Source organism: Glycine max, chromosome 13 (assembly GCF_000004515.6).
Source record: "Glycine max cultivar Williams 82 chromosome 13, Glycine_max_v4.0, whole genome shotgun sequence".
NCBI classification, from domain to species: domain Eukaryota; kingdom Viridiplantae; phylum Streptophyta; class Magnoliopsida; order Fabales; family Fabaceae; genus Glycine; species Glycine max.
In genome coordinates, this window is record NC_038249.2 from 37219681 (window position 1) to 37234307 (window position 14627).

A 14627-nucleotide genomic window follows, 5' to 3' on the forward strand; every position below is an offset into this window, starting at 1 on the left:
TCATGAATATCAAGTAAAATAATTAATTTTCTCTTAATTCTGATAAATTAAGTAAATAAAAATGAAGATAGTAGCATTTTCTATTTTATACTCCGTTTCTATTTTGTTTTATGTTTAAGATTTATTTTTTTAGAAGAATGTTTAAGATTTAGACACATGAACTAAGAAATGTCATTAGTATTTTAGTTTTTAAAAAATTAACATGTAATTTCATAAAAAAAATAATACAATAATTGGAATTATAAAATGACAAAAAAATCATTTCCCTAAAATGGGGAAGAAGAAGTATGTGCTCTAAATAAAATATGTGGTATCTGTTTCCGGAACACATGCCCTATCCCGAAGTGGAAAGATCAAATCCCCTTGGTTATAAGCGACGACAGGACAAGCTAATAAACAATTAGTTTAGAGTTAGGCAAAGTGTGGTCTTATTTGGTGAAAGTAACATTGATGATAATAATAAAAAATAGTTGAATAGTTTCAACATTCATATTATCACTTTTGCGATTTCAATGCAGGCAGGAGACAAGTATTTCTTAATTTCAGGATCAAGAGTAATCATTAGTTAATTGCTTACTGTGTCACTGTTAACCAATTGGGTCACTGGCTGAAAAGACCATGATGCATTATTATTCGTATGAGATCCTGTGTATTTATGGAGGCTATTAGAACTATTTTTTCTCTCCAAATATTTGATATAGTTATATATATAACTCAAATTATAAATTATTATTTAAGTTAAAACAAATATGTATCAATTAATTTAGATATTTAGTGTTCTGTAACCAAAAAAATGTTTAGTATTCTCGTTAATCGTGATACATACAGAAGGAAACAAGTCAAACAACTTAAAATCTCTGACAAATTTTAAGATTTCAAAGATGAAACTAAGAAACTAAACATGAAAATTTAAACAGTATATAATATAGTAGTGCTTATTTTGATGTTTGTATTAAAAAGAATCACCTCTAAATTTGTTGTAGGTAGGCCAAATAATAAACAATGAATCGATCTTAACTCTCTAAATATGCTAATTACGAATAAAATAAAATAAAATAGATTAAGATTTTAATCCATAAAAATCATAAATAAATATTCATATGTTTACAATACTTCTCATACCTTATTCAACAAATTATACTATACTGGCTTGATAAATAAAATATATAACTTCACAATGTCTTTAATGATTTATGCAGTGTTGGTCTACAAGTTTCCTAACCTTTAACATGTTATTCCCAAATTTTGTTGGGACAATAGAACTAAGAAAGATTATTTTGTTTTATACAAATCAAGAAACTCATTCTATAAAAGAAAAGGATATATATAATAGTGAAAAATCATTAAAAAAAAGTTCACAACGAAAGAGTTTAAGATGTAGAATTTTCCTTAAAAAATATGCAATTTATAAAAATTCATAAATTAAAAACAAAAATGAACCATAAAAACGTGAAGGTTGGAAATAAAAAACAATAATAGAATTTGAGTGACTTGTCGAGTCATAAAAAAATCAATAAAAATCTAAAGAAATAGTCATATATATTTTTTAAAAATTGTTTTTAATTTCTGATTAATTAATTTGATGTCATCGATTATTCTAAATATATGAGAAATTAAAAACATAAATTATCCAACAAAAATTATACATGATTATCCTGTTAGACTCATATGACAAATCACTAAGTTATTAATATTATCATTATTGTCATTACATTATGTGTTAAGTGTTAATATCTTTATTTGTTAATATAGACTAAAAGTGATAATGAAAGAAAAAGTTTAAAACTATGATCATCAAAAATTAAATTAGAAACTAAAAACATAAATTTTAAAAAATTTAGATTTGATTATCTTGGAAGTTTTTAAAATTTTAATTTCGATGGTTAAGATAAATATGATTTGTTATTCTCAAAAAAATATTGGCCACTCGAAAACTATAGTGATTCAGTGAATGTGAAACATTGACAGGACTTTTTTTTTTAATATGTTTTTATTTTTTGAACATTCATTGACCTTTGAATTTGACTCTTCGAATAATTATTTTCCGGATTGGTCCCCACTTTTGATCAAATATTGTAATTAAACAGAAGAAAAAGGTACCAACAAATAAGAAACGATAAATTTAACAAGAAAAATAAATAATTTTCATCCAAGAAGCCAATAGCCTGCTTTTGGATGTCTTATTATATTGGTACTTTTGTTATTTTTCATTTTGTACATGTATTTCAAAATTCAATCAGTTTTAATTCTATCACGCTTGTATTATGTGATAAACAATAATATATATATATATATATATATATATATATATATATATATATATTAATTTCTACCTGACATTTTTTACACTCTTTTACGGAAGGAGGGAGAGAAGAAAAGAAAAACTAAACTATATAGATCTTTATTGTTTCTTTTTTTTTTTTTACTGAAATCTTTATTGTTTTCCTAGTGTATATTTGGCTCCTGTTCTTGATTTTTTTACATATCTACCTTGTTTGGAGAACAATGAACACAAACCCGGCAAGATTTGTGGTTTCACAAGAGCAAAACTTATCCATTCCTTTTGTGAGGATCGGGGTGGGTTCAACCTGCAGAATAATTCCAAATTTGATGGATTATGTTATTAAATTTTAGTTTGATCATCATAAACTATGTAATTGTTCTCAACAAAATTTGATATTAACCCTTTCAAGGTTACTCTTAAAAAAGATTACTGTACCCAACCTAACTTGACCACTCAACCATTGTATTTCCTTAAACTATTTATAGTTTAAATTTATAAATTGGAACTTTTTGCTTACAGATTATAGATTGAAATGCATAAGTTTCATTTACTTTTATATTATTTAATAACTTTTTATTAAATGATTTTAATTCTAAGTTTATCAATATATTAAAAGTTCTACCGCATATAGATCATATCTCAAAATTTTAGATTGATCTAAAATTATCTTATAGTTCATTGATACGTATATTAAAATTAATATAATAATAAATTTAAATAAGACTCATTAAATTATTTTCTTTTTGGTATTCAATTTGTATAGTATATGACACACAAAAAGTGTAGTTACTGTTCGTCAACCCATCCATTTTGTATAACTTATAATAGTGTAAGTGTTATAATTTGATTACCTTCTTTTATGTTAAATTTTTATACAGTGTGACATGCATGTATAATTATAATTTAATACTAATTAAATCAATAAAGAAAGCCATATACATTTATATATCTATTGATAATATAAGACTAAACTTATATAGATATAACAATCGGTGTTTTAATTAGTACATATATATCTGCAATGCAAGACCCCAATATTTTCCAATGCTGGTTTATACCAAAATTTTCCAATAAAGTATCGTGTGATCAGCATAACTTATTTGACGTTCATTGCTGCCATAGATGTTAGGAAAGAAACACGTTGATTGACACCAGAGGTCCACAGAGAAGAAATCAAAGGGAGACAGTTTGGTGAACGAAAGAAAATTAATGGTGATTTTCTTCAAATTAAATGGTTCATGTCTGGCCGTACGTGGATAAACTTGTTGTACGTTATTGATTAATTTCTTGTGTGGTGGGTCACAACAAGACCATAAACACGTGTTTGGGGAAATGCTCCCAACATTTTCCACCATCTATACACGTGAGAATCTCGAGTCTCGAGCCGTATAGTGTCTCTGAATTTCAACATTGATTTGACATGCAGAACTTTGCATTATCAGTTTGAACTTATTTCATTGTTCATGAATTTTCGTACGAATTTAATTAACGTATACTCATGTTTTTACAAATTGAGGATTTTTTTAATATGTACCCCGTCTGATTTAAAAAAGAATGATTGTAGTAATTATTATATTTCAATGTAAAATAATTCTTTTTGATCAACCTTCATCTTATAACAATGTAAAATAATTCCTTTCCATAACACTACCTATTTATAAAAGCTACTGGATAAAAACTTTTGTCACTACAATAATACGACATTTATTTATTTTTATTAATAACTATCTTTTTTGGGTCACCGAAATAAATTAATCTGTACCCCACGGATATGTGCAACCACAAGTTCCTATATTCACTCTGTAAATGCTAACAGTCCCACACGACATCAATTATTTGTCTCTCTTGGATGATCTACCTCCTGGATTGGACCATTTCCGCCTAGATGCTGGCTAGTTTTTTTTAGTGGCTAAAAAAAGATTTAGATTTTACAAGTATTTTAGTGCTGTTTTTTTTATTATAATTGGAGTTTTATTTTAATAATTTTTATGATAAATGCAATTTATACATGATTTGATCGTATTTTGGAGTCTTAATAATATTTCTACTCATTATATCTAGTTTAACTTTGTTTTTTTAGAAAAAGTTGTGTCAAATTTAGCATGTTACAGTATGGTATATGTGAATTATGCATAACATTTTTGTTTTGTTTTAGTGCATTTCCTTCAAATTTAATAGTGTTTTGGACTTCATAAAAATTAGATCATGAACATAACTTAAGACTACAGTTCAATGTTTTTTTTTCCTCTTTAATTGTTGTGTTGATCTTATAGTTTGTCTTTACTTCTCTCTTTGATTTAACCTTGTAAAGTTGATGTAATCATATTAGACTCAGACAATCTCAAATGCAGGATTTCTCTGAGTTCTTAAACGTGTCTCATTTGTACACTTTACTATTTTTACTTTTTCCAATTAAGCATCTCATAAAATTTCAATCTCTCTGACCCAGCATCTCTACAAAACTAGTGCAGCATATATTTTAAATTTTAAGCTTGTAATTTTTTTATGTAAAGAGTTACCCATCTCTGGAAAATGTGGCCCACATCAAGATTAAGAACCGGTACTTGTATAAGCACAGGATTCCTATTTCAGATTCTCTCTAATGCGAATTAGTAATGAGCATCAATTCTAAAATACCGTGTGCCAATTTTTAAGAACCCCCATTGCACTTGCTCTTACACTCACTCTTATACTCTGTTTTTAATAAAGTTTTACTTATAAAAAAGAAAAACGTGACTTAGCTCATTTAGACTCTAAACCCGAGGATACACTGAGCTCTAAGCCCAATTGTAAAATCTACCAATAGGACTAAATGCAATGTTAGGAATTAGGCCTAACAAAGAAAACTTTTGAATTTGGAGGAATTTGAGTACTCTTGAGATAAGTAACTAGACTCAGTTTGATTGAAATCCTCTCAAATAAATTTTAGGTTAATAGCCACTCAAATCTCCTTTGAATTCAGGCCCACTTTGTTATTGACAGAAATTACAGTAAATATCCTTTAATTTCTTTAAAATTATCAGATCATTTCATTAGATCACTCAATTTGAAATCCCCTTAAATAACTTGTGCTAATTCATTTTAGGCCCACTTTGTTATTTACAGAAATTGCAGTAAAAATCCTTAAAAGATCTCTTTGTTATGTATGTCCAAAAATGATTGCCACCCAATTTCACACACCTTACAAGCTTTGGAATTTTCTGTTAATTTCATTTTATAATCTAGAATAAAATAGTAAGGAAGCAAGGAGAGACTGTATACCACATGACAAGTGGCTATATTCAATCATGTACTGACGTACCAAAATGCATCTCGGAGACATGGGGCAAGTGACAAAAAGAGAGTACACAAATATACATATCCATCTTCCCAGTGATAATTACTCTATCATAAGTTAAACACAAGGAAGACAAGGTCCCCCAGTATTCTACTACAGCTTAAGGTTGATAAGCTTTGCAAGAATGACCATATAAGTGGAAGGAAAATACACGTGCTGTGATAAAGTGGAGGGAAGATTTCTGAGTTAGAGTTACCTAACATGGCCACAGGGGGGATGCTAACTCCCTGTACAGGCAAAATAAAAGAATCAAATATTCTTAATGATGCTTTGCAGCATCGGGTTCTATAACTCAACGACCAGAAACAAATAATGAATTGGATATCTGGCTCCCTTCAGCTTGGAGTCTTCTCATCTTTGCCTTGTCTAGTCGTGCTCTTCGAACCGCCTCTTGGATTTGGCGGTCGTGGTCCTTCAACATCTGGTCATGGTTGCTTGATGGAACTAGCAGAGGACCAGAATAATGAATTTTATGACCCTTGGAGCCATAACCAACCTGCAGGATTGTGAAAAAGATAATAGAGTAAGCAAGCAAGCAAGCAAAAGACAAAACTCTAACCAAGCTGTGAATATCAAGATAGAAATAGACTAATGTCCTGCTGGGTCATGTCCACCCAACATCCACTCCGACACGTAGTTGACTATATGTATAGAGAAGGTAGGCAAGGGAGAAAGTGCAACTACTTACAAGATTTGAGTCTTTGTTGCGGCTGCCTCTCCCCTCTTCCTTTTGAGGAGCATGTGCATGATGCTTCTGATCCTGTTGCATCATTGACTCAGAAGCCTCCTTGAAGGATCCTGGGAACCTGCTTATTAGTTTTGGGGCCTCTGCTTGTGATGATCCAGACCATTCTCTGCGATCGTCAGACAACATACTCCTCCTTGCTGCAACTAAGCCCGATACTGTTGATAAGTCACCCCCCATTGAAATCTTTGGAGCATCTTCCTGGTTCTTCCCGGCTTTATTAGCCCATGCCGCACGGTGGGTCAGTGGACCTGAATGGGAGGATCTTTTATGTTGATGAACCGGGGGATCTGCAATTAATCCTGCAGCTTGTGATGGTCTAGGGGGATCAATGGGAAATCCAGAAGCAACTTCTTCAGGATGAGGGTTAAACTTCTCACTCCTACTCTGAGAATTGGCCTGCCCTTGTCTCTTCTACAAAATAAAAAAAGAGGATATCATTGCTTTCAACTATATGAAAAACAAATGAGATGTGGAAAAAAAAAAAAATGAATGAGTACACAGAATGCAGAAAAGATAACTTTGTGTTTGGATCAAGAATTTCAAAATTTCAGGGAATTTGAAATGCCTAGAATTTGAATTGCTTTTATTTTATTTTTCTTCATTTTTTAAAATGTTTTATTTGGATAAATTAATTCAAATTTCTTCAATTTTAAATTTTTTATTTGGATAGGGTAATTCAACTTCCTCCATATGCAAAATTTCAATTTTATATTTTAAATAGATGAAATTTTAATATTAAACTTTATAGAAAACAAACACAATCTAATTTTAAAATATTAATTAAAAAATATTTTTCAATTTTTAATAATTTAAAAATACAAAATATTGATAATTTTAACTAGGGTTGTTTTGTCTGACCACAACCACTAATGTTTTTAAACCAACATCAACCAAAACTATTTTTCGGTCGACATCAAATAACGTTTTTTGTCAAAGTATGTCAAGAATACTTGACAGCTGACGTCAGTCGGGACTATTTTTCGACTAACATTGGTTGAGTCTATTTTTCAGCCGATGTTGACTAGGTTTCTTTACCAACGTTGGTTAGGGTTTGTTTGGCCGACATCGGCTAGGGTCTTTTCGAACGACATGGACCAAGACTATTTTTAGCCAATGTCGACCTAAAAAGTCCTAGCAGGTGTTGACAAAAAAATTTATCCAACATCGGCTAAAAAATAACTTGGTCGATGTCGACCAATAAAACCTACCCGATATCGGCCGAAAAACATCATTGGTCAAAGTTGGCTAAGAAATAGCCCTAACCAATGTAGGACAAAAAACCCTACCCAACATCGGCTATAAAATAGCCTTGACTAATGTTGGCTAAAAAATAACTTTGACTGATGTTGACCAAAAAAACTCTAGTGAACATCGACTGTAAGAACCCAGTCGATGTCGACTAAAAATAATCATGCTTGATGTCGGTCAAAAATACCTAGTTGGTATTAGTAAAAAAAATCCTAGCCAACATCAACCAAAAAACCTAGCTAATGTGGTTAAAAAATAACTCTAGCCGATGTCAGTCAGAAAATCCTAGTCGATGTTAGCAAAAAAATTTGATGTCAGCTAAGAAAATCTAGTTGACATCAGCCAAAACACCATAGTTAACATCGGCTGAAAAATAACCCTAGCCAATATTGGCTAAAAATAGTTTTGGCTGATGTCGACTGAAAAACCCTAGCAGTAGTCTATTCAAAAGTTAGCCATAACCGATGTCGGCCATAAAAATCTAGCCAACGTCGGCAAAAAAAATCATTGGTCAACATCAACTGAAAAAACCTGGACGACAACGGCCAAAAAAATCTTTGACCGACGTCAGCAAAAAATTCCCATGACTAACGTCAGTGAGAAAATAATCCTAACCAACATCATCTAAAAAAAATTTTAGCCGATATCGACAAAAAATAGCTTTGGTTGACATCATACAAAAAAATTATGACCGAAAAAACCTCGACCAACGTTAGTGAAAAATAACTTATGTCGATATCGGCCGTAAAAACTTTGGTCACCCGTAGTTGTGAGTATTGAGCGAGAAAGAGTCGTGAGCAAGAATGTAAGTTAGAGTGAACATCTCCGAAAAAAGAATTTCAAATGTTATATTTTTTAAGAGAATTTGAAATCTCACTGTTTTAGTCAATCAAAATGATTCATAAAAATACCAAAAATTAAATCTCCTTTCAAATATTTTATCCAAACAAGCTATTTTATCATGAATCATTTTAAATTCCATGAAAAAATGAATTCCTCTTCTGAATTGCTCCATCCAAACACATTATAAAGGTATTCCAAAAGGGAAACTGAAAGAAATTCAGTAATTATCAGGAAAATAATATAAATATTCGGAACTCAGTAAAAGAGGAAAACCATAACAGATTCCAAGGACATGGCAGTACTTGGCAGAAGAGTGTACAGTAGTTAATAGTTTTCATCTTATTCAATGTGCACTTTTGCACAGATTTACCAAGTTGTGAAATAGCAAGAGGTGCTTCAAAAAAGCCTCCTTTAGGAATTAATTTATAAATGCATAAGAAAACTTTAATATCTCTCTTATTTTTACTTTTTTCAGTTCAACTCCTAAGATGCAGTCCACCTAGTGGGATAACTGCATGTTTGGAAGCACATTTAAAACAACCTGATCTGCGTCTGACAGAAGCTACAATCTTTTGCTCTATTTGACATGAAAATCCTCTCATACATGAGTCAGAAACGTAGAGGCAAACACAATAAATCTTTTCATTGTTTCTCCAAAAAAAATGCCACACATTAAATTGGATGCATCAAGAAAAAGTTTATTCTGAAAAAGATATTCATGTAATTTAAAGATTAACTGATCTCAGCAAAAGGAACAATATCATACATAAACGGCAACGACAAATCTCCATGAGCTAGATTGGTTAGTATAACAACTAACAATTAACATACCTGTATTGACAAGACCAGTTCAGCATTGGCATCAGGTGCAGGAATGGCTCGTGATTCTCTTGCACCTCTTCTCTCAATATCATGTCTCTGGCCCTTGCTTCCTGCTGCTCCTTGTCTGCAAACATCATAACCAAAACCATAAGCAAAATTCTAACACTTACCTTTATAAGCAAGCACTCGAGGAAAATGAATAAAAGAACCCATGTGAACATTATAATAGAACTAAATAAGAACCAGTCTGATTTTAAGAACCGGATATATTTCAGCTGGACTTATTGATAACTTCTGTATACACTCATATCGTGAATCATAAGGAACATTAAAAAAATATTATCCTCTGCTCTATATGTAACTTTTACTGTGTTTAGGCAGCCACACTATATGTGCAACGAATGAAAAAGAAAAACAACAAAACGTGTGGAAGGTTATTTTAAACAAATACCAGAAGATTCCCTTCTTCCATTTACCCAAAGTTAATCATTGCATATGAAGCCCATTGCATTTTGAAAAGAAAACCAAAATTTTGGACAAAAATAGATGCAACAACAATGGCATGGACTGTTTAGTTAGATGATCTAAAAGATGCACACCCTTCAAAAGTGCAATTATTATAATACATTTGGCAATACTGAATATAAACAACTGTAATTCCACACCAAAATTGAACACACCTTCTAGCTTCTTCATCCCGAACTTTGGCATCAAATTCTTTGCTAGGAGGATACTTTGGTAAGCTTGAGGGATCACAAGGTAGAGGCTTGGTTGAGAAGAACTAAATTACAAGTAAACCAATAGGTGAGTCAAGAGCGGTGCATACTGAAGTTTGAAAACAGTATTCTACTACCATAAATTCACTGCAAAACTTTAGTTGAGTATGAGATACTGAGTAACTACCAACCAACAATTGATAAACACATCAATTTGATGTTATACAAGTTAATTTCCTACCATATTAAGGTTGAGGTGGAGATAATACTAGTCTATATTTACAGTTCTACACAAGATAAAGAGATGATACAGTACAGGGGCAGGGATTTATTTATAAGATGATACATATATGCACAAAGATGTCAGAAAACCATTTCTAGTTGGCAATTTATAAAGGAACCCACAACATAAATTTGGAAAATAAGTTAAACCGATGGTTTTCCCAACACCAACATGAACATCATCTCTCAGACTCTCAGTGTGTTGATAGAGTTGCCTTGAATTGAAAAAAAAAGGATAATATAAAAGACACTCAAGAATTTCACACCTCACTATTCAAAGCAGATGCTGAGGTTCCACGATCAGCAGGATCTATGGACAAAAGGATCTCTATCAATTCTATTGCAGGTGCAGGAAACTCCTTGAACGTTTCAGAAACACATCGCCTATAGGGTTGTTGAGGCTTAAATATTGTTGCATGAGGCAACTTTGATTTTCTCCAATAGTCCTCAGAAGGTGAACCACAAAGTTTAAAAATTTTATGCAATTGCTCCACCTACAAGACAGAAAATTGTAGTTTCTAATAATTTTCTAATACAACCAAGCTGCTTATGCATAACAACACAAAATGACATGAACAGAATATTGTGAATAACATTTTTTATGAATTGGTTTATTTTCACCTACTACCAATATTTTATTCTTCCAATTGTAAAGAACAAATTTTCACAGTACACCAAAGTTATTTTGAACGGATGAAAAGAAGGAAAATGCTGAAATACCACATTTGAACTAAATCATCTAAGCTCTCATACCTCAGTTCTTCCAGGCATTATAGGCTTGCCTGCATACAGCTCAGCAAGTATGCAACCTGTACTCCATAAATCCACAGCAGTGCCATAATAAGTGGCTCCAAGCAAAAGCTCTGGTGGCCTATACCAAAGAGTGACAACTCGGCTTGTCAGTGGCTGAGCTTGATTGGGATCAAAAAAGCTTGCCAAACCAAAGTCTGCAATTTTCAATATCCCACTGTTATCAATCAAAAGATTGGAACCCTTAATGTCACGGTGAAGTACACCACAGCTGTGGCAGTGATCAAGTCCACGTAAAAGTTGTTGCATGTAACATTTAACCTGCAAAGTTCCAATAGGAAATTAAATCCTGTAAGATTTATTTTTTATTTGTCTTGTAGCATTCTGTTTCTAACAAGGTTTATCTTTGTTTTTCATTAAGCTTCTTCCTCTAAATTTTAATAGTTTACTTTACAAACTCAAAGAAATAATTAAAACTTGATGATTCCTTTTCTTTCTTTCTATTCTATTCAATGGCAAAAGAAAACAGGAATTAAATTTCATTAAACTCATTTAGGAAGTAAATAGGAGTACCAGTTATTAGCATAAAAGTACAAACATCAGGATAGAAAAAAAAATTGGTGAATATCACATCAAATAAAAATTAGTGGCAGCAATATTCTCCCTAGAACATATGGTAGGTTACATTTGCATTTTGCAATAAAATGGGCAGAGGGAAATAGAACATAAGGATGCTTCACAAATTACCTGTGCTTCTGTAAACTTCAGCCCAGGATGTGATGCAAGCCCAGCCAAGTCATGCTCCATGTACTCAAAAACAAGGTATAAGCTGCAAGACATCCTTGATGTAACCAAGCCTTCCAGTTTTATGACATTTGGATGATTGAGCCTACGTAGAATGTGAATTTCCCTTGCCATGAAGCGAACACTCTCAGGCTCAAGATTATCAAATCTCACTTTTTTCAAAGCAACAATCTTTCTTTGTTCAAGATCACGAGCTCTATAAACATTGCTATAAGTTCCCTGTCCAATCTGCACATCAGAGAGAAAAAAGTTATCAATTTATCATTCATGGCCCCAAAGCATACAGGAGATGTATAATGTATTCACATTGAAGTAACCTGAAATCATGGAGAAAGATAACTGGAAATATCGGAAAATTACAAGTACACAAGTCTCTATTCTAACTTAATTTTATCAGAAATACATTAGAGCATGAATTCAAGAATATATGACATACAAACAAAAGTGGCAGTGGCATAAAGAAGCATAACATCATTAGTATTTCAAATTTAAATTCAATCATTAATAAAATTCCAGAATTGTGTTAAATGTTAATGAGATCACAAAGATCAATAATACAAATACTAGGTACATTAGTTAAATGGGGGGCTGGGGGATGAGAAATCAGCCAAGCATCACGGCAACATTTGTAATTAAAATCAAAGAAAGTAATGGGGAAGTCAGGGTAGGGTGTGTTTGTTTGTTTGCTTTTAAAAATCAGTTTATAAATTTCACCAATAATTACAAAGTTGTCTTCACTATGCTTCCTGTTTTCAATAATTTGCAATGGAGATGGTTAAAACAACACTTGGGGCCTGACTGGCTTAAGGAAAATGTTTTTTTTTTCTTCTCACTTTTCACTAATAATTACAAAAAATGGCACATTGTTTTCAGTTTTTTTATTTTTTCTAATTTTGACATTTTTTTACAGGAAATGAAAACACAACATAGAAAAAAATAACTTTAAATTAAGTAGGCCCTTGGTCTCTCCTTCTCCACATTGCCATCACAGGCATAGAGTGGATTTTTGAAATGTATATAATTAAATCAAAAGTTGGGACAAAAAGGTCAGGGAAAAATTAACATCACATAATTAAATAAAATTTATTAATTTTTTTAACATTTAAATCAATACTCTACTGACAATTGCAAAAACAATAAGCAAGCAAGGTAGGGAAAAGCAAATTATCTACATCAAACCAAAGCATTGTCACAATGTAATTAAGAACCCAGATCAATGAAAGAAGCATACTTTATCCAACTTCTCAAAAGAATCTGCACGGCGTGGCAGCCATCCCTTGATAGCCTCTCCAGCCACTGCTGCCAGCCATGAGGGCCATCCTGCTGCAACCTGCTCACCTTCCATGGCCTTAGGAACACTACCAATCCCTGGATGTTGAGCAACAGTATATTCCATTTTCTCCCTCTTCCTTTCAAAACTCTCACCTTGCACCCTAACAGAACCATTCCCTTGCTTATCAATTAATGCAGCTCTTCCATCATTGTTATCATATCTATCCTTTAGCCAGAAGGCTTCCTCCCTCCTCGATGAAGTCCCCCTAGACACACGCAAGTCCGACACGGACTTGTCGGACTTGCTCGATAAACGCTCCCTTGGACTCTCCTTACTATCTTCAATGGCAGAGGGCTTGCAACACATGCAACCCATTATGCACACCAACCAACCCTCTCACAAAACCAAGCTCCAATCTCAATGTTCACCAATCTAATTCCATTTCCATTATTCTATCCTATTATCCTCTTCTTCAGTGCCCATAACCACCAAACTCAGCCACAACTCTTATCAAATGTCACACACACAAAAAAAAAAAAAAAAAAAAAACATAATATTAGCTACAGTAGCAACCTAGTATTCATCTCAACCGAAATTTGGTCACAAATCAGCAAGCATAACACACAACCCATCCATAAAACCCCAAGAGGATGCACAATCTAACTAGCAGTGAAACCCTCAAATTCAACAAATCAAACCTCAAAAACCTGAAAATCACTACTTTGCTCTACCCAGTTGAAGCAAAAACAATGATAACTTGAGAACGAGAGTTACTTGACAGCATAACAATTTTCCAAGTGCAAAACCTGCTAATTTGCAATCCAGAAGATATCAAAGCTAGCAAATTTACAACAATACCCAGATCCTAAGAACCTTGTGAAAGTGGATTTCCAATTTGATATAGAGCTCCTGCAGATTTTCCAAGCACCCAAAGGGTAAGAGTGGAAAAGGGTAGCATTGAAACTCAGCAAGAGAAGCATATGTTGATGAAGGAAGCCATGGATCTAGGCCAAAATGGCAAACAGGGTTGAGAGAACCGTGGAGTGTGTTTTGGAAGATGAAGAAATGGAACTAACGTGGTAAAAGAAAAACTATATACATATTCAATTATTATTTTACGTAAAACAAATTAATAAAAGAGTAAACTTAGGGAAAAAATATATATATTTAATGTTGTCGCGGCGCATATTTATGTTGCGAAGAGGGAGTGTCCCCTGCACAGCAGCTTTCTGTGAAGAGAGAGGAAGTGTCAAAGCACAGTGCATCAAGACATTCTTCTTCTTCATGCTACACACCCACGCGCCAGTACCAAACAGTAGTAATGTGTTTAGTGAGTTAAACTAGAGTTCAATGTATTACGGTGTATCTCGGTTCCTTGAATAAAGTACATTAGTCGATATAAATTTGATACATAGTTTTAATTTTTATTGATAAAAATAATTAGGATTTAATTTTGAGTTTAAACTCTGATTGAAAAAGAACAATTAGATTTCATAATCCTTGAAAAATCAAACCTCAGT

The 14627-nt window shown here is 32.4% G+C and overlaps 1 protein-coding gene across 1 annotated transcript; it reads right to left on the reverse strand.

The window, feature by feature from the left end:
- Positions 1-5542: 5542 nt before the first annotated feature.
- LOC100776578 (probable serine/threonine-protein kinase At1g54610) lies at positions 5543-14389 on the reverse strand. Its single transcript, XM_003543194.4, has 9 exons — positions 13981-14389; positions 13066-13613; positions 11778-12062; positions 11034-11351; positions 10547-10774; positions 9963-10063; positions 9292-9406; positions 6310-6780; positions 5543-6117 (listed from the first exon to the last, which is right to left on the reverse strand). The coding sequence occupies exons 2-9, from the start codon at positions 13480-13482 to the stop codon at positions 5914-5916; spliced, it is 2139 nt and encodes a 712-aa protein (XP_003543242.1). The 5' UTR covers positions 13483-13613; positions 13981-14389; the 3' UTR covers positions 5543-5913.
- Positions 14390-14627: the final 238 nt, after the last annotated feature.

Coding starts and splice junctions, on each gene's coding strand:
- LOC100776578 (XM_003543194.4), bottom strand. CDS start 13,482: ATGGGTTGCATGTGTTGCAAGCCCTCTGCCATTGAAGATAGTAAGGAG. Junction 12,063..13,065: donor CTTTTGAGAAGTTGGATAAA/GTATGCTTCTTT, acceptor TCTGATGTGCAG/ATTGGACAGGGAACTTATAG. Junction 11,352..11,777: donor TGAAGTTTACAGAAGCACAG/GTAATTTGTGAA, acceptor GGAACTTTGCAG/GTTAAATGTTACATGCAACA.